At 48.1% G+C, this 20,714-nt stretch overlaps 1 protein-coding gene across 6 annotated transcripts in view; it reads left to right on the top strand.

Moving 5' to 3' along the window:
* TMEM245 (transmembrane protein 245) overlaps positions 1–20,714 on the top strand; it is an 879,931-nt gene that overhangs the window by 268,389 nt on the left and 590,828 nt on the right. For all 6 annotated transcript variants that reach the window (XM_063922719.1, XM_063922723.1, XM_063922720.1 and 3 more), the window contains exon 6: positions 1,148–1,317. In XM_063922719.1, the coding sequence (XP_063778789.1) occupies positions 1,148–1,317 (170 nt within the window). The remainder of the gene's footprint in view (positions 1–1,147; positions 1,318–20,714) is intronic.

The raw sequence follows: 20,714 nt of genomic DNA, 5'->3' as shown, positions 1-20,714 counted from the left end.
TGGGTGTCCTGCTTCATAGTAGTCAATTGTACGCTGGATCGGGCTCAATATCCAGCCTGCTTATTCCATGGCAGGCTTGCCGATTCCAAAATCTGTACAAGCCCACTCTACTAGGTCGGTGGGTTCCTCTTGGGCGGCTGCCCGGGGTGTGTCTGCATAACAGCTCTGCCGAGTAGCTACTTGGTCAGGTTCGAACACGTTTGCTAAGCTTTACAAGTTCGATACCTTGGCCTCTGAATTACCTTCAGTTTGGTCAGTCAGTTCTGCAGGAACCTCAGCACTCTCCCGCCCAGTTTGGTAGCTTTGGTACTTCCCCATGGTACTAAATGGATTCCCATTATCCCCTAGGACGTAAGAGAAAATAGGATTTTAATTACCTACCTGTAAATCCTTTTCTCGTAGTCCATAGGGGATACTGGGTGCCCGCTGCTCCGTTCTTCCTGCACCGTTACTTGTTTAACTACTGTTGTTTGGTTCAACTATTGCTGTTTGGGTTTTCAAGTTTGGTTAGCATGGCTTTCCACTTGTTCTGGTTGTGCTGGTTCGAAATCTCACCACTTTCTATATCTATACTCTTCTCTCAAAGTATGTATGTCTCCTCGGGCACGGTTTCCTAGACTGAGTCTGGTAGGTGGGGCATAGAGGGAGGAGCCAGCACATGTTATCAAACTTCTATAGTGCCCATGGCTCCAAGTGGACCCGTCTTTACCCCCATGGTACTAAATGGATTCCCAATATCCCCTACGAACTACGAGAAAAGGATTTACCGGTAGGTAATTAAAATCCTATTTTCTAAATATGAACTGTGACTATATTCAAATGGACACTTGGTTTTCATGGTGTCTTTGATTTGGCTTTTAGTACATTTATTGTATTCAAACTTTTCTTATTCGCCTGAGTTTTGGTGTGGAAGAGTACAATACAGAGTGCAGAAGATGGGTGAGCTGAGCAGTTACTTAAATTGGGTTACGTGTGACTAGATCATTGTTATCATGTTAGCAGGTGAATGAAGTCCGGTAGGAAGCCTTAAACTAGCATAGCTGAAGGGGCAGAGTAATGACATGTGGAAGGTGCTAGCAATCAGGTCCAGGAAAATGTGGTTCCAAATGCACCTTTTGAAGGTCACACATCCAACTTTTTTTATTAGTTTTCGCAGTTAAGAAATTGGTGATCCACTTTGGAGTAATTGATTTCTTGGCAAATCGTTTTGGCTGTTGGTGGGAAGTAATAGAAGGTTTTCTGACAGAACGTCAGGAGGCATTGGCACCTAGACCCATTCGAGGCCTGGGAAGGTTCATCCTTAAAGTCGACGGTAAGGTAGGTCACGTTTGTTTAGCTGTTCAATTTAAATCTGTTCTGTATTCTAATGCAAAATGTGTAATATAAGTATTGCTAAATAATATTTATAAGTACATTATATAAATATTTTTTATTTTAATTAATTTTAAAATGGCACCTAATTTTGTACGACAATGGTTTGTACTGTATATGCTCAATTTAAACTTTATTCAGTGACACAGGGCAGTGTGTATAGCTGACAGTGTTTTGCCTAGAAATGAGCGGGTTCGGTTCTCAGAGAACCGAACCCTACCGAACTTTGCCTTCCGAGCCCGGTTCCGAGTCAGGCTCGGGTTTTCCCGCCTGACTCGGAATCCCGAACGCGGCAAAACGTTATTATCCCGCTGTCGGATACTCGCGGGGTTTGGATTCCATATAAGGAACTGCGCGTCGCAGCCATTTTCACTCCAGTCTTGGAGAGTGTATAGAGAGGACGTGTCCTCAGTGTTCAGTGTCTGTGTGAGGGCGGGAAAGTGGAGTGGCAAGTGTTGTGCTGCTCACTCCAGCCCAGTGTAGTCATTCAGTCTATTGTGCTGCATCAGTCCAGCCAGTCAGTGTTGGTGTTCTCTGCTGCCATATATCCAGTGTAGCTGTATAAAGTGGTGCTGTGCTGTGCTGTGCTGTGCAGACCAGTGGTAGTGTCCTGTGTCATCAGTAATTCCAGTGACGATATACGCTGCTGCTGTATGTCCACTGCTGCAGTATAATAATTATAACAACAACCTGTTGTGCTACATCAGACCAGTGGTAGTGTCCGGTTTCATCACTCATTCCAGTCATTCCTCTGCCGCATATTGCCTCATATAACTCCCAAAAAATAATGGAGAACAACATTTTTAAGGATAAAATAGGGAAAGATCAAGAACCACTTCCTCCTAGTGCTGAAGCTGCTGCCACTAGCCATGACATAGACGATGAAATGCCATCAACGTCGTCTACCAAGGCCGATGCCCAATGTGATAGTAGAGGGGATGTAAAATCCAAAAAGCCAATGTTCAGTAAAAAGAACCAAAAAAAGATACTTAAATCGCTTGAGGAAAAAAACTTAAACTTGCCAATATGCCATTTACGACACGGAGTGGCAAGGAACGGCTGAGGCCCTGGCCTATGTTCATGGTTAGTGGTTCAGCTTCACATGATGATGGAAGCCCTCATCCTCCCGCTAGAAAAATTAAGAGATAAGCTGGAAAGAGCACAGAAAAGAACTGTGCGCTCTGAGATGGTATCACAAATCCCCAAGGAGAGTCCAAGTGTGTTGGCGGTTGCGATGCCTGACCTTCCCAACACTGGACGAGAAGAGGTGGCTCCTTCCACCATTTGCACGCCCCCTGCAAAGGCTGGAAGGAGCACCCACAGTCCAGTTCCTGATTTTCAAATTGAAGAGGTCACTGTTGAAGTACACTAGGATGAGGATATGGGTGTTGCTGGCGCTGAGGAGGAAGTTGACGATGAGGATTCTGATGGTGATGTGGTTTATTTAAGTCAGGCACCAGGGGAGACTCCTGTTGTCCTTGGGACGACGAAGCACATTGTAATGCCTGGGCAAACTCCCAAAAAAGCCACATCTTCGGTGTGGAATTATTTCTCCACAAATCCGGACAACAGGTGTCAAGCCATCTGTTGCCTCTGTCAATCTGTTATAAGTAGGGGTAAGGACGATAACCACCTAGGAACATCCTCCCTTATACGTCACCTGCTGCGCTTTCATCAGAAGTCAGTGTCAAGTTGTGAAACTTTGGGTAAGAGCGTAAGCAGTCCACTGACACCTAAATTCCTTCTTCCTCCTGTACTCAAGCTCCTGCAAGCAACACCACCAACTCCCTCAACATCAACTTCCTCCTCAGTCAGGAACGTTCGTAGTCCTGCAGGCCATGTCACTGTCAAGACTGAGGAGTCCTCACCTAACCGGGATTCCTCCAGAGGATCCTGGAGTGGTACGCCTGCTGCTGTTGCTGCCACTGCTGCTGTTGCTGCTGGGAGTCAATCGTCATCCTGGAGGGGAAGTCGGAAGACCACTTGTACTACTTCCAGTAAGCAATTGACTGTCCAACAGTCCTTTGTAAGAAAGAAGATTAAATATGACAGCAGTCATCCTTTTGCAAAGCGGATAACTGAGGCCTTGACAGCTATGTTGGTGTTAGAGGTGCGTCCGGTATCCACCATTAGTTCAGTGGCACTTAGAGATTTGATGGAGATAGTGTGTCCCTGGTATCAAATCCCATCTAGGTTCCACTTCTCTAGGCAGGCGATACAGAGACTACACAGGCGTCAGAAAAAGTGTCACTTAACCACGGACATGTGGACAAGTGGAACAAGGCAGACTAAGGACTATATGACTGTAACAGCCCACTGGGTAGATGTATGGCCTCCCGCAGCAACAACAGCAGCAACTTGCAAACGCCAACTTGTTCTTAGGCAGGCTACGCTATGTATCACCGCTTTCAATTAGAGGCACAGCGCTGACAACCTCTTAAGGAAACTAAGGAACATCATCGCAGAATGGCTTACTCCAATTGGACTCTCCTGGGGATTTTTGATATCGGATAACGCCACCAATATTGTGCGTGCATTACATCTGGGCAAATTCCAGCATGTCCCATGTTTTGCACATACAATTATTTTGGTGGTACAAAATTTTTTGAAAAATGACAGGGGTGTGCAGGAGATGCTGTCGGTGGCCCGAAAAATTGCGGCCCACTTTCGCCATTCTGCCACTGCGTGCCGAAGACTGGAGCGCCAGCAAACGCTCCTGAACTTGCCCCGCCATCAACTGAAGCAAGAGGTGGTAACAAGGTGGAATTCAACACTCTGTATGCTTCAGAGGATGGAGGAGCAGCAAAAGGCCATTCAAGCCTATACATCCACCTACGATATAGGCAAAGGAGGGGTAATGCACCTGATTCAAGTGCAGTGGAGAATGATTTCCGTCTTGTGCAATGTTCTCCAACCCTTCGAACTTGCCACATATGAAGTCAGTTCAGACACTGCCAGCTTGAGTCAGGTCATTCCCCTCATCAGGCTTTTGCAGAAGCAGCTGGATAAATTGAAGGAGGAGCTAAGACGGAGGGATTCCGCAAAGTATGTGGGACTTGTGGATGGAGCCCTTCATTAGCTTTGCCAGGATTCAAGGGTGGTCTATTTGTTGAAATCTGAGCACTACATTTTGGCCACCGTGCTCGATCCTAGGATTAAAGCCTACGTTGTGTCTCTCTTTCCAGCAAACACAAGTGTGCAGGGGTGCAAACACCTGCTGGTTAGCAAATTGTCAACTCAAGCGGAACGTGACCCGTCAACAGCTCCTCCTTCAATTTCTCCCGATACTGGGGCTGCAAGGGAAAGGATAACATTTCCTAGCCCGCCCGCTGGCAGTGATGCAGGGAAGTCAAGAGCGAAAGCTGACTTCTGCTCCGGACTGAAGGACCTGCCAACGATTACTGACATGTCTACTGTCACTGCATATGATTCTGTCACCATTGAAAGAATGGTGGAGGATTATATGAGAGACCGCATCCAAGTAGGCATGTCGGACAGTCCGTACGTATACTGGCAGGAAAAAGAGGCAATTTGGAGGCCCTTGCACAAACTGGCTTTATTTTACCTAAGTTGCCCCCCCTCCAGTGTGTACTCAGAGTGTTTAGTGCAGCCGGTAACCTTGTCAACGATCGGCATAGGAGGTTACTTCCACTAAATGTGGAAAAGATGATGTTCATCAAAATGAATTATAAATTCCTCCGGGAAGACATTTACCAGCAATTTCCTCCAGAAAGTACACAGGGACCTGTGATGGTGGATTCCAGTGGGGACAAATTAATACTCAGTGAGGAGGATATACACGGTGAAAGGGGTGAGGAATCGGGGGATGATGATGAGGTCGACATCTTGCCTCTGTAGAGCCAGTTTGTGCAAGGAGAGAGTGATTGTTTTTTTGGTGGGGACCCAAACAAACCAGTCATTTCAGCCACAGTCGTGTGGCAGACCCTTTCGCTGAAATGATTGGTTTGTTAAAGTGTGCATGTCCTGTTTATACAACATAAGGGTAGGTGGGAGGGCCCAAGGACAATTCCATCTTGCACCTCTTTTTCTTCTTATCATGTGCTATTTGTGGACTATTTTTTAAATCTGCCATCCTGTCTGTAATTGCAGTGCCACTCCTAGATGGGCCAGGTGTTTGTGCCGCACACTTGTGTCGCTTAGCTCAGTCATACAGCCACCTCGGTGCAACTTTTAGGCCTAAAAACCATATTGTGAGGTGTTCAGAATAGACTGTAAATGAGTGGAAATTAATGTTTTTGAGGTTTATAATACCGTAGGAGCAAAATTACCACCAAATTCTGTGATTTTAGCTGTTTTTATGTTTTGTTTTGTTTTTCAACCGGATCCAAAACCAAAACTCGAAAGGGTGGTTTTGGCAAAACCAAGCCAAAACCAAAACACGAAAGTGGAATTAGAGCCAAAACCAAAACACAAAAAAAAACGAAAAGTGCCAGCCACACATCTATAGTTTTGCCACATGCAAAGTTTAAACCATACATTTTTATACCAGTTTTTTATACATGGAAGGTACAGGTTAGTGTACTAAGTTTATAATGAGGAACCATCGCTTTATAGGACACTGAGCTCCTGAGGGTCCTATTGGCAAGCCCCACCACGGCGACCGTACAGACCCGCAGCACATCGCCACCCCTAACAGAGCCAGAAGAGTGGTGGCCGGCATCCCGTTTAGCGGGTCACCGGCTGTGATGGCGGCATAAGGGTAGGAGCGCAGTGCTGCATGCACGCTGCGCTCCAGGCTTCAGGTACACTGTAGTGTCTGCTGTGAGGGGCGGCTGGAGCCACATCTATTACCCGCAAAACTGGCACTATTACAGGGGCTCTAACCCTCTACAGACATGCTTACACACCTCAGCCAGTATAAAGACCGGGAAGACCACGCGCCATTATGGGGGTCGTGCCTTCACTATGAGCGGATCCAACAGCTCACCAGCGCCATTTTCCATCTGTAGCTTTATACGGGCAGCCTGTCAGGGAAGCGCAGCTCTGCCACACGGACTCTAAAGCACTTCAGCGGTACCAGGGGGTCATAGCAAAGGGCGAGTGCAATAATTTAGTGTACTAAGCCCTATTAAGGGTACTTAGTTTGCGACCCAGCTAAGTTTACTCTTTAGCTATAGGTGCGCTGTATGGCTGGTTCCAATGTACTCTGTGTCTCCCTAGAAACGCTCTGTATGGTTTAACTGTGCTTTAACCTTTTCCTTACTGTGTGTTTGTGTTTCTTTCACATTTATCATTTCAAAGGTGTATCATGCACAGCAGAGTGTTTTTCTCAATCAGAGGGATCACTGCAGTGTACTCAGGATAGTACACATTCTCAACCTAGTGGATCTGAACCTGTATGGTTAGATTCATTAAAAGGGATGATTTCAAAAATGTAAAATAAATTGTCCAAAAATGAAAAGGAGACACAATATTTAAGGCAGTCTGTAGATGACCTCATGAATAGGGATTCATTGGTCATACCGGGGGTCTCAGACCCCTGCTATTTGTCCACAGAAACGTACTCTGGCCCAAATCATGCAGGCTGATACCGACGATGATGTATCAGACTCAGAGGAGGGGGAGGTGGACTTGGTAGGGGGGATGCAGCTTTAGCACAGGGAATACAGGCCCTGATTGAAGCTATAAGAGAGGTATTACACATTCCTGACAAAGTGTCAGAGGTCGAGGAGGAATCCTTTTTTAATGTGAAAAAGAAATCCTTTGCTACTTTTCCTGATTTTAAGGAATTAAATTCTCTTTTGACGCAATTTGGGCTAATCTTGAAAGGAAGTTTCAGATTCCAAAACGGTTACTCACATTCTTCCCGTTTCCTCAGGATGATAGGAAAAAAACGGGAAAACCCACGGGTAGTGGACGCTTCGGTTTTCAGCCTGTCTCGTAAGATAGTTTTACCTGTTTCTGGGGCAGCTTCGTTGAAGGATGCTGCAGATCGCAAGATTGAGACCACTCTCAAATCTCTGTACACAGCGGCGGGGGTGGCCCAAAGACCCACTATAGCTTGTGCATGGATCACTAGGGCCATTGCCAAATGGTCAGGTAATCTAATTGATTGGTTAGATTCCTTATCCAGGGGGAAGATTTATTTACTCCTACAGCATATACAGGATTCTGATAACTTTATGGTGGAGGCCATAATAGAGATTGGATTGCTCAACGCACGTACCACTGCCATGGCAGTGTCAGCAGGCAGGGGCTTGTGGCTACGTCAGTGGTCTGCGGATTCCAGAAAAGGCGTGGAAAGCATACCTTTCACAGGTGAAGCCCTTTATGGGGATGAACTGGATACGTTGATATCCAAGGCTACATACCTTCCTTCCGCAACACCCCCGGCTAGGAAATCCTATTCTGCACCAACGTTGCAGTCCTTTCGGACAGCGAAGTTTAAAGGTAAGGCCAAGGGTTTTTCTACTGCCTTCAAAAGCAATAGAGGTAAGCCCAGAAAACCTGCAAAGAGTGTGACAGGATCATATCTACGGTTCTGGTTCCGCAAAGCCTTCAGCATGACGGTGGACCGCACTGCCTGGTCAACAGGCAGGTGGGAGCCCGGTTACAATATTTCAGTCATGTATGGACCACCTCATGCCTGGATCCTTGGGTCAAAGATCTTATCGTCCATGGCTACAGACTGGAGTTTCAAGAACTTCCACCTCACAGATTCTTCAAATCCGGCTTACTAGTTTCATCGGAAGCAAGTATGACCTTACTAGCAGCAATTCAAAAACTGGTACAGACTTAGGTCACTGTTCCAGTTCCTCTTCAACCATACAACAAGGGTTTCTATTCCAACCTGTTTGCGGTACCGAAACCGCACGGTTCGGTGAGGCCCATTTTAAACCTCAAGTCACTGAACCCGTATTTGCGGGTGTTCAAATTCAAGATGGAGTCGCTGAGAGCAGTCATCTCAGGTCTGGAGGAGTGAGAATTCCTGGTGTCCCTGGATATCAAGGATGCCATCTTCATATTCCGATTTGGCCGCCTCATCAGTCTTATCTAAGGTTTGCATTGCAGGACTGTCATTACCAGTTCCAGGCCCTGCCCTTTGGCCTCTCCACAGCCCTGACGGTGTTTACCAAAGTGATGCGAAGATTATGTATTTCCTCCGCAAACCAGGAGTGACCATAAGACCGTACCTGGACAATCTGCCTGATAAAAGTGCCATCCAGGGAGAGGTTGTTGCACAGCATTGCCCTCTCCACTGGACTTCACCTGAATCACGGGTGGTTTCTGAACCTGCCAAAATCTCACCTGGAACCTACACGGAGGCTTCCGTTCCGGGGGATGATACTGGACATGGAGGTACAGAAGGTATTCCTTCCTCTAGAAAAGGCATCGATGGTGCATCTGTACATTCGCCTCCTGGGGAAGATGGTAGCCTCTTACGAGGCATAGCAGCATGGAAGGTTTCGCGCAAGGCCCTTCCAGCTGGATCTGCTGGACAAATGGTCCGGATCGCATCTCCACATGCACCAGAGGATACATCTGTCGCCAAAAGCAAGGATTTCTCTTCTGTGGTGGCTACAGACTTCTCACCTGACCGTAGGCCGAAGTTTCGGGTTTCAAAATTAGATTCTGCTTACCACGGATGCAAGCCTCCGAGTTTGGGGAGCAGTCTCCGTAGGGAAACGCTTCCAAGGAAAATGGTCAAGTCAGGAAACCATTCTTCTGATCAACATTCTGGAACTAAGGGTCATATAGAACCCCCATCTGCAGGCAGCACATCTTCAAGATCGAGCAATCCAGGTTCAGTTGGACAATGTGATGGCGGTGACGTACATATACCTACAAGGCGGGACGAAGAGCAGAGCAGAAATGTCAGAGGTGACCAGGATTCTCCTGTTAGGGGACTCCACAGATTGACATGATGGCCTCTCGCCTCAACAAGAAGCTCCAGCGGTATTGCTCCAGGTCAAGAGGCCCACAGGCGGTGGCAGTGGACGCTCTGGTGAATCCCTGGGTCTACCAGATGGTGTATCTCTTTCCACCACTTCCATTGATCCCAAGAATTTTCAAAAGAATAAAAAGGGAGAGGGTTCAAGCAATTATATTGCTCCGGATCTACTGGAAATGCTTCTTTAGGACCCGTTGCCTCTACCTCTTCGGGAGGATCTTATACAACAGGGGCCTTTCATCTTTCAAGACTTACCGCGGCTACGTTTGACGGCATGGCAGTTGAGCGTCAGATTCATAGAGGCAGGAGCCAGTGCACACTATTGATTTCTTAAAGTGCCCAAGGCTCCTAGTGGACCCGTCTATACCCCATGGTACTAATGTGGACCCCAGTATCCTCTACAGACTACGAGAAAAGGATTTACGGTAGGTAATTAAAATCCCTATTTTACACTGCTAACTTGGGTTCAGCCCCAGTCACTGAACATGGTTATCAAGCTGTGTCACAGCAGCTTGAAACCCTGTTTATATCGCAGACCCAGATATTGAGACCCGAGTTGGATGACATGAGTTTACACTGTCCTAGTACCTTGTTACATCGTTTACACTGCCCTGTTACCCTGGTCCAACCCTGCACACTACCCAGGTTGCCTAGGTTTTTTTTTTCACGGACCCTTTTACACTGAGACGATACGTGGGTTGACCAAGCAGTAATATTTTTTAAAACATATAGATTTTTGGCCTACTTGCACATTCTCAAATGTATTAACCTCCAGGTATGGAAACTTTTTTTTAACAAAAGAAAGCGCTAACTTGGATTATTGGCAGGTAGGGAAGGGTATTTCTGGCGAGTATGGTGGTAGAGGAGTGGGTAGGTTTGTTAAATCAATTTCCGAGGTTACATGGGTTTGCAGAGAGTGTTCACAGATTTGGAGGCTTGGATAAAGTTTCGCAAGGTTTGGAATGTCATAAGTACTTAGCAGAACGGTTGATAGGAGTGAGCAGCGATTGTGACAAAGGAGGATCTTATGTCCATTGCAAAGCAGAGATGGAGAGTATTTGGAGGTGAGTGTTGAGATGTAGGAAGTGTTGGTGGTGCTGCCTTTGAGAGCTTTTTTTGAGAGGGCTGGTTCTTTTAATTATAATATAGAGGGTTTGGAGGGGAAGTGGTTACAATACCACTAGTCGGGATCCCGAATGTCACAATGCCGACGTCGGAATCCCGACTAGCGGTGAAGTGCCGCTGTTGGAATACTGGCGCTACAGGCTATCCTCCCTCTGGTGGTGTCCATGACATCTATAGGGGGAGAATATAACCTATGGCGAGCCACCGCGCCCGCAGCGTGGCGAGCGCAGTGAGCCCGCAAGAGGCTTTCTAGCGCTTGCCCCACTGCCGGCATACTGGTGGCCAGGATGCCACTGCCGATATTTCCTACTGAACCCGTTTGGGGAATCGGATTACAAATTTGAAAAGTGAAACATCGTATGTTGGGCCCGATTCAGCATGAGTTGTAGTTTTGCCAAAAGTATCAAAACCACAACTCTTTGCTAGCATACTGGGGGCTGCCCAGCAAAAGACATGGACTCCCCACATGCCAGGTCCTACCCCCGCTTCACTAAACAGCTGCGTAGGCAGTCGGAGGGCCACCATCTTTTGGGTCCCCTCAAATGGTCCGGACACGCCTACGTTGTCCAGATTGCACCCCCCAAGCGGTGCATTGACGCCCACAAAATGCTGCGTAGCTGCACCACGCCGGCTTTTAAACTAATGTGTGCGATTGCAGATTAAGACCTTGCACATGCACGGTCTAAAAAAAAAACTATTGTGAGCGATCGCAGATTAAGACCATGCACGCACCGGCAAGCATGACCGCTAGATAATGGTTTGAGAGAGTGAGGAAATGTGGTGATATTTTGGGTGTGGTATGAGTTGCCGGCGATTGGGTTCCCGGCGCCCAGTATACTTGTGCCTGGATCCCGAACGCCAGAATGCCGGCAATGGGGCAAGCGCAAAATAGCTTGCTATTTATTCTCCCTCCTGGGGTGTTGTGGACACGCCAGGAGAGAGATTAGGTGTCGGGATTCCGGCTCCGGTATGCTGAGCACCGGGATCCCGACAGCTGGTGTATCAAGTGCCACCCGTTATTTTCTATGAATGATGATTGAGAGACAAGTGACTAGGAGGAGGGTAGAGGAGTTCCATTTTGGACATGCCGAGGTTCAGGTAGGTACATCCATATGAAAATGCTGAAGCACAAATTAGACTCTTAAGACATGAGGAAAGGGACAATGGGGCAGATGTATTAAGCCTGGAGACTGCATAAGGAAGTGATAAACCAGGGATAAGTGCAAGGTGATAAACGCACCAGCCAATCAGCTCCTAACTGTTAATTTACACATTGGAGCTGATTGGCTGATGCGTTTATCACCTTGCACTTATCACTGGTTTATCACTTCCTTATGCCTTCCCTAGGTTAAACATCTGCCCCAGTGTAAGAAAAGGAAAGGTTGATTGTACGGGGAGATGTGTCAGACCTTCAAGAGAGATAAAGTGGAGAAGTTGCCCAATCTACTTCTGTCATTTAGCACAGCCTTTAACCACGTAACTGACAATTTTTTTCACCAAAAAACGCTCCGAAATTGTCGTTTTTTTTTATGAGCGAATTAGGTGAAGTACATGAATTTCACAGTATCCAAAATGCTTTTAGTAAAAAAAATGTATGTTTTTTAATAATTTTTTTCTTAAACATTGGTACACCGGCCAGGAAGAGTGATAACATTGGTAACATTGCATCCATTGCAACGTTACTTTTTACCCCCAAGATAGCTGCCAGGTACATGAAGGGGGGGGGGGGGGGGGGTGATGGGTCTGGGGGCGTCTTGGAAGGCGGAAGCGGGGGTGGTTGCTTTACACTTTCCCAGCGGCTGCCATTATCTGCAGCCGCTACTTAGGGGGTCCTGCCGTGCTGTCCGATCAGCGGTGATCGGCAGCGCGGCAACACTGAGGGGAGGGTGCAGGGAGGCAGAGGGACCTTCCGGTCCATCTGAGAACACTAGCGGAGGGAAGTTTCTCTTCCCTGCCACTGCTAACACTGTTTATCTGACTGGTTGCATCCTGTGCGACCAGGTCAGATAAAACACTTGCTGGTATGGTCGTATCTGATGCGACCATGCCAGGCAAGTGGTTAAAATGACAGAAGCTGATTGGTTGGTGTGGGCGGGTTCACTACGATATGCCGGAGGTCGGGCTCCCGGCGACCAGCATACCGGCGCCGGGAGCCCGACCGCCGGCTTACCGACAGTGTGGCGAGCGCAAATGAGCCCCTTGCGGTCTCGCTGCGCTCGCCACGCTACGGGCACGGTGGCGCGCTACGCACGCCACACTATTTTATTCTCCCTCTAGGGGGGTCGTGGACCCCCACAAGGGAGAATAAGTGTCGGTATACTGGCTGTCGGGCTCCCGGCGCCGGTATACTGAGCGCCGGGAGCCCGACCGCCGGCATACAGAAGACCACCCGGTGTGGGCAACTTCACTTTGTAATTCTTAACCAGAAAATTCTATGCGCTTGATGTACTGACAATATTTACTGATAATTTACTTTTCTACTGTATATGTAGAATATGTTTGGATTCATTAAATGAACGAGAAACTTGCTTTTGATAAAAAGTTTTTACTGTATTATTAAAATAACCTTATAATAGCAATTGTGATAACAACTGTACTAGTATAATTTATAAATAGACAATCAAAACAGAGCTGGATATTAATAGTCAATTCTGAACCAGAGCCAAGATTTTTGTAGACTCTGCACATTAATTGCTAAATAGCAACAGTGTTATTCCTTTCAATAAAAGCAGCCACGTATTGATAGTAAAAATAGTAGAATTGCTACAAACAGCGAGCACACACAGTGGGATGTTGGAGTCCTGCAGTGTAATCAATTAATAGCAGTAATAAGTCACCTGCCACCGGCGTCCCGGTGCAGGAAACAACTCTATAGGGAATTTACCCGATCCAGCGGGAATCTAGAGAGTACCAGAGATGGTGATATAATTGGTCCAGTGTATGTTCACCCTGTAAGTAGTTCCACAAGGCCGCTGGTATGATTAATTATCAGAGTCCAATTCTGACATGCGGGATGGATAGCACACCTTTCTCTAACGTCCTAAGTGGATGCTGGGGACTCCGTAAAGGACCATGGGGGATTAGCGGCTCCGCAGGAGACTGGGCACAACTATAAAGAAAGCTTTTAGACTACTTGTGTGCACTGGCTCCTCCCACTAAGACCCTCCTCCAGACCTCAGTTAGATTCTTGTGCCCGGCCGAGCTGGATGCACACTAGGGGCTCTCCTGAGCACCTAGAAAGAAAGTATATTTAGGTTTTTTATTTTCAGTGAGATCTGCTGGCAACAGACTCACTGCAGCGAGGGACTAAGGGGAGAAGAAGCGAACCTACCTAACAGGTGGTAGTTTGGGCTTCTTAGGCTACTGGACACCATTAGCTCCAGAGGGATCGACCGCAGGACCCGACCTTGGTGTTCGTTCCCGGAGCCGCGCCGCCGTCCCCCTTACAGAGCCAGAAGCACGAAGAAGGTCCGGAAAATCGGCGGCAGAAGACTTCGGTCTTCACCAAGGTAGCGCACAGCACTGCAGCTGTGCGCCATTGCTCCTCATGTACACCTCACACTTCGGTCACTGATGGGTGCAGGGCGCTGGGGGGGGGGGGGGGGCGCGCCCTGAGGGCAATAATTAACACCTTGGCTGGCAAAATATACATCATATATAGTCCCAGAGGCTATATAGATGTAAAATTACCCCTGCCAGTTTCACAGAAAAAGCGGGAGAAAGTCTGCCGAAAAGGGGGCGGGGCTTCTCCCTCAGCACACTGGCGCCATTTTTCCCTCACAGTTCCGCTGGAAGGAAGCTCCCTGACTCTCCCCTGCAGTCTGAGAATACTACAGAAGGGTAAAAAAGAGAGGGGGGGCACTAAATTTAGGCGCAGTATAGATATATATATATATATATATATGTGTAATATATATAAAAAAAGCAGCTATAGGGAAAACACTCATTGATAGTGGGATCCCAGTGTTATATAGCGCTCTGGTGTGTGCTGGCATACTCTCTCTCTGTCTCCCCAAAGGGCTTTGTGGGGTCCTGTCCTCTGTCAGAGCATTCCCTGTGTGTTTGCTGTGTGTCGGTACGGCTGTGTCGACATGTTTGATGAGGAGGCTTATGTGGAGGTGGAGCAGATGCCTGTAAATGTGATGTCACCCCCTGCGGGGTCGACACCTGAGTGGATGGTGCTGTGGAAGGAATTACGTGATAGTGTCGACTCCTTACATAAAAGGTTTGACGACATACCTAATGTGAGACAGCCAGCTTCTCAGCCTGTGCCTGCCCAGGCGTCTCAAAAACCATCAGGGGCTCTAAAACGCCCGCTACCTCAGATGGTTGACACAGATGTCGACACGGATACTGACTCCAGTGTCGACGACGAAGATACTAATGTAACTTCCAGTGGGGCCACACGTTACATGATTGAGGCAATGAAAAATGTGTTGCACATTTCTGATGTTACCCCCGGTACCACAAAAAAGGGTATAATGTTTGGAGAGAAAAAACTACCAGTAGCTTTTCCTCCATCTGAAGAGTTAAATGAAGTGTGTGAAGAAGCGTGGGCTTCCCCTGATAAAAAGATGGTAATTTCTAAGAGGTTACTAATGGCGTACCCTTTCCCGCCAGAGGATAGGTCACGCTGGGAAACATCCCCTAGGGTGGATAAAGCGCTCACACGCTTATCAAAGAAGGTGGCACTACCCTCTCCGGATACGGCCGCCCTGAAGGAATCTGCTGATAGAAAGCAGGAGGCTATCCTGAAATCTATATATACACACACAGGTGTGATACTGAGACCGGCTATAGCTTCAGCTTGGATGTGCAGCGCTGCTGCTGCGTGGTCAGATTCCCTGTCAGAAAATATAGATACCCTAGACAGGGACACTATTTTGCTAAACGTAGAGCATATAAAAGACGCACTTTTATACATGAGGGATGCACAGAGGGATATTTGCCGGCTGGCATCCAAAATTAGTGCAATGTCCATTTCTGCCAGGAGAGGGTTATGGACTCGGCAGTGGACAGGTGATGCAGATTCCAAACGACACATGGAAGTTCTGCCTTATAAGGGTGAGGAATGGTTCGGGGATGGTCTCTCGGACCTCGTTTCCACAGCAACAGCTGGGAAGTCTACATTTTTACCCCATGTTCCCTCACAACCAAAGAAAGCACCGTATTATCAGGTACAGTCCTTTCGGCCCAATAGGGGCAAGCGGGTTAAAGGCGCGTCCTTTCTGCCCAGAGGCAGAGGTAGAGGGAAAAAGCTGCAGCATACAGCCAGTTCCCAGGAGCAAAAGTCCTCCCCCGCTTCCTCCAAGTCCACAGCATGACGCTGGGGCTCCACAGGCGGAGCCAGGTACGGTGGGGGCCCGTCTCAAAAATTTCAGCAATCAGTGGGCTCGCTCACGGGTGGATCCCTGGATCCTTCAAATAGTATCTCAGGAGTACAAACTGGAATTCGAGACGTCTCCCCCCCGCCGTTTCCTCAAATCTGCCTTGCCAACCACTCCCTCAGGCAGGGAGGCAGTGTTACAGGCAATTCAAAAGCTATATTCACAACAAGTGATAGTAAAGGTGCCCCTACTTCAACAAGGAAGGGGTTACTATTCCACAATGTTTGTGGTACCGAAACCGGACGGTTCGGTGAGACCCGTTTTAAATTTGAAATCCTTGAACACATATATAAAAAAATTCAAGTTCAAGATGGAATCGCTCAGGGCGGTTATTGCAAGCCTGGACGAGGGAGATTACATGGTATCGCTGGACATCAAGGATGCTTACCTACATGTCCCCATTTACCATCCTCACCAGGAGTACCTCAGGTTTGTGGTACAAGATTGTCATTACCAATTCCAGACGTTGCCGTTCGGTCTCTCCACGGCTCCGAGGGTCTTTACCAAGGTAATGGCGGAAATGATGATACTCCTTCGAAGAAAGGGAGTTTTTAATTATCCCATACTTGGACGATCTCCTGATAAAGGCGAGGTCCAGAGAGCAGTTGTTGGTAGGGGTAGCACTATCTCGGGAAGTGCTACAACAGCACTGCTGGATTCTAAACATTCCAAAGTCACAGCTGGTCCCTACGACACGCCTGCTGTTCCTAGGGATGGTTCTGGACACAGAACAGAGAAAAGTGTTTCTCCCGGAGGAGAAGGCCAAGGAGCTGTCATCTCTAGTCAGAGGCCTCCTAAAACCAAAACAGGTGTCGGTGCATCACTGCACACGGATCCTGGGAAAAATGGTAGCTTCCTACGAAGCGATTCCATTCGGCAGGTTTCATGCAAGAACCTTTCAGTGGGACCTGTTGGACAAGTGGTCTGGATCGCATCTTCAGATGCATCGTCTGATAACCCTGTCTCCAAGGACAAGGGTGTCTCTGCTGTGGTGGCTGCAGAGTGCTCATCTTCAAGAGGGCCGCAGATTCGGCATACAGGACTGGGTCCTGGTGACCACGGATGCCAGCCTTCGAGGCTGGGGAGCAGTCACACAGGGAAGAAACTTCCAAGAACTATGGTCAAGTCAGGAGACTTCCCTGCACATAAATATTCTGGAACTAAGGGCCATTTACAATGCCCTAAGTCAGGCAAAACCCCTGCTTCAAAACCAGCCGGTACTGATCCAGTCCGACAACATCACGGCGGTCGCCCATGTAAATCGACAGGGCGGCACGAGAAGCAGGACGGCGATGGCAGAAGCCACAAGGATTCTCCGATGGGCGGAAAATCACGTGTTAGCACTGTCAGCAGTGTTCATTCCGGGAGTGGACAACTGGGAAGCAGACTTCCTCAGCAGGCACGACCTCCACCCGGGAGAGTGGGGACTTCATCCAGAAGTCTTTCAAATGATTGTAAACCAGTGGGAAAAACCACAGGTGGACATGATGGCGTCCCGCCTAAACAAAAAGCTAGAAAAATATTGTGCCAGGTCAAGAGACCCGCAGGCGATAGCTGTGGACGCTCTGGTAACCCCGTGGGTGTACTGATCGGTTTATGTGTTCCCTCCTCTTCCTCTCATACCAAAGGTACTGAGGATAATAAGGAGAAGAGGAGTAAGAACTATACTCATTGTTCCGGATTGGCCAAGAAGAGCATGGTATCCGGAACTTCAAGAAATGATGTCAGAGGACCCATGGCCTCTACCGCTCAGACAGGACCTGCTGCAGCAGGGGCCCTGTCTGTTCCAAGACTTACCGCGGCTGCGTTTGACGGCATGGCGGTTGAACACTGGATCCTGAAGGAAAAGGGCATTCCGGAGGAAGTCATTCCTATGCTGATAAAAGCTAGGAAAGAAGTAACCGCGAACCATTATCACCGCATATGGCGAAAATATGTTGCGTGGTGTGAGGCCAGGAAGGCCCCAACGGAAGAATTTCAGCTGGGCCGGTTCCTGCACTTCCTACAGTCGGGTGACTATGGGCCTTAAATTGGGTTCCATTGAGGTCCAGATTTCGGCTCTATCGATTTTCTTCCAGAGAGAATTGGCTTCACTACCTGAAGTTCAGACTTTTGTTAAGGGAGTGCTGCATATTCAGCCCCCTTTTGTGCCTCCAGTGGCACCTTGGGATCTCAACGTGGTGTTGGATTTCCTAAAGTCACATTGGTTTGAGCCACTGAAAACCGTGGATTTGAAATATCTCACGTGGAAAGTGGTCATGTTGTTGGCCTTGGCTTCGGCCAGGCGTGTTTCAGAATTGGCGGCTTTGTCATGTAAAAGCCCTTATCTGATTTTCCATATGGATAGGGCAGAATTGAGGACTCGTCCCCAGTTTCTCCCCAAAGTGGTATCAGCTTTTCATCTGAACCAACCTATCGTGGTGCCTGCGGCTACAAATGACTTGGAGGCTTCCAAGTTGTTGGATGTAGTCAGGGCCCTAAAAATTTATGTTTCCAGGACAGCTGGAGTCAGGAAGACTGACTCGCTCTTTATCCTGTATGCGCCCAACAAGTTGGGTGCACCTGCTTCTAAGCAGACTATTGCTCGCTGGATCTGTAGTACGATTCAGCTTGCACATTCTGCGGCTGGACTGCCGCATCCTAAATCAGTGAAAGCCCATTCCACGAGGAAAGTGGGCTCTTCTTGGGCGGCTGCCCGAGGGGTCTCGGCTCTTCAACTTTGCCGAGCTGCTACTTGGTCAGGGGCAAACACGTTTGCAAAACTCTACAAATTTGATACCCTGGCTGAGGAGGACCTTGAGTTCTCTCATTCGGTGCTGCAGAGTCATCCGCACTCTCCCGCCCGTTTGGGAGCTTTGGTATAATCCCCATGGTCCTTACGGAGTCCCCAGCATCCACTTAGGACGTTAGGGAAAATAAGAATTTACTCACCGGTAATTCTATTTCTCATAGTCCGTAGTGGATGCTGAGCGCCCATCCCAAGTGCGGATTGTCTGCAATACTTGTATATAGTTATTGCTTAACTAAAGGGTTATTGTTGAGCTATCTGTTGAGAGGCTTAGTTGTTATCATGCTGTTAACTGGGTATTGTATCACGAGTTATACGGTGTGATTGGTGTGGCTGGTATGAGTCTTACCCGGGATTCAAAATCCTTCCTAATTGTGTCAGCACTTCCGGGCACTGTATCCTAACTGAGGTCTGGAGGAGGGTCTTAGTGGGAGGAGCCAGTGCACACCAGTAGTCTAAAAGCTTTCTTTATAGTTGTGCCCAGTCTCCTGCGGAGCCGCTAATCCCCCATGGTCCTTACGGAGTCCCCAGCATCCATTACGGACTATGAGAAATAATTACCGGTGAGTAAATTCTTGTTTTCTCCCGTTGGAGACAACCGGATGATGATACTGACTGCAATCAGCCGCTGCATCCAGCACACTGTGTAAAATAATGTGGAGCCGGATTTCTACCATCCGCTGCTGCTTATATGACCCGTCTCAGCGCGCAGGTAATAGCCGCTCCTGTAGTCAGTTTGGAGTAGCCGCGAATGGCTTGGCACTGAAGCACTGTAGCGGTCCGTGGCTCAGGACTAGCTCAATCGACAGGGATGACGTCAACGCGTATAGTCCCGTATAATCCGATTTTGTAAGGCCCGCAGTACCTGGTGGTGAAGTCCAGCAAGGGGATAAGGCTCTGACCTGTAGCCCCAGCCCCAGGTGCCATTTACTGTTAATGTTCCCGCCCTGGAGCTGCTTCTCTCTGCCTCACTCACTTCCTGTCAGCGTTTGGGCGCCATTACACATGCTGAGCTGACTTTGGGGCTGCTGGGCAATGTCTGGCTGTGTAACCTATTATGCACAGTCAGCGCTGGTTGGGAGTTTCCCTTTACCTAAAAAGCGCTGTGTGTGGGTTGGCTCCAATCTCTGTGTCTCTCTTGCCATTCTTGGGGGTAAAACTCTCTGCCCTCCCCTGTGTATGTGTGGAGTGTCTGTGGTCTCCATTAAGCTTTGTCCAGGGACTCTGTGTCATATGCTGCAGAGGATATGTCCTCTCAGAATGATCCCATTCTATGTAATCAGGATTGCACTGTTTTAGCAAAGATACCAGCAAGGGAGCCTGAGTGGTTATCCTCTATCAAATCTATGATTTCTCAGATTTCTACTAGGGTTGCACAGAATGAGTCTGCAACTCAGGCTTTACAGAAATCTATGGCAGTCTGGCCCAGTTCTGTTACCTCAGGGCCCCCCGCTGTATATTCCCAAAAAAGTGCTCTTGCACAGATTATGTAAAATGACACGGACACCGATTCTGACATTGCGGACGGTAATGGGGATGTGTTGAAGAGGGCAGCATCATTTGCAAAAGTGGTGCAGTTGATGATAGAGGCCATTAGGGATGTGTTGAAACAACACCTGAGCAGGTTGAGGAGGCTTACTTCACTGAAAATAAGAAAGCCTCGCTAACTTTCCCTGCGTCAAAAGAATTAAATGCTATCTTTAAAAAGCTTGGGAAAACCCTGAGAAAAAATTCCAGATCCCTAAAATGGTCCAGGTGACGTTTCCTTTCCCTGAAGAGGATAGAAAAAAAATGGGAAAACCCGCCCATTGTTGAGGCGTCGTTATCCAGACTCTCCAAAAAGGTGGTTTCTCTATCGTCCTAAGTGGATGCTGGGGTTCCTGAAAGGACCATGGGGAATAGCGGCTCCGCAGGAGACAGGGCACAAAAAAGTAAAGCTTTACTAGGTCAGGTGGTGTGCACTGGCTCCTCCCCCCATGACCCTCCTCCAGACTCCAGTTAGATTTTGTGCCCGAACGAGAAGGGTGCAATCTAGGTGGCTCTCCTAAAGAGCTGCTTAGAGAAAGTTTAGTTTAGGTTTTTTTCTTTACAGTGAGTCCTGCTGGCAACAGGATCACTGCAACGTGGGACT

Source organism: Pseudophryne corroboree, chromosome 5 (assembly GCF_028390025.1).
Source record: "Pseudophryne corroboree isolate aPseCor3 chromosome 5, aPseCor3.hap2, whole genome shotgun sequence".
Taxonomy (NCBI): Eukaryota; Metazoa; Chordata; class Amphibia; order Anura; family Myobatrachidae; genus Pseudophryne; species Pseudophryne corroboree.
The sequence above is the reverse complement of the archived record's forward strand: the minus strand, read 5'-3'. Positions and strand labels throughout refer to the sequence as shown.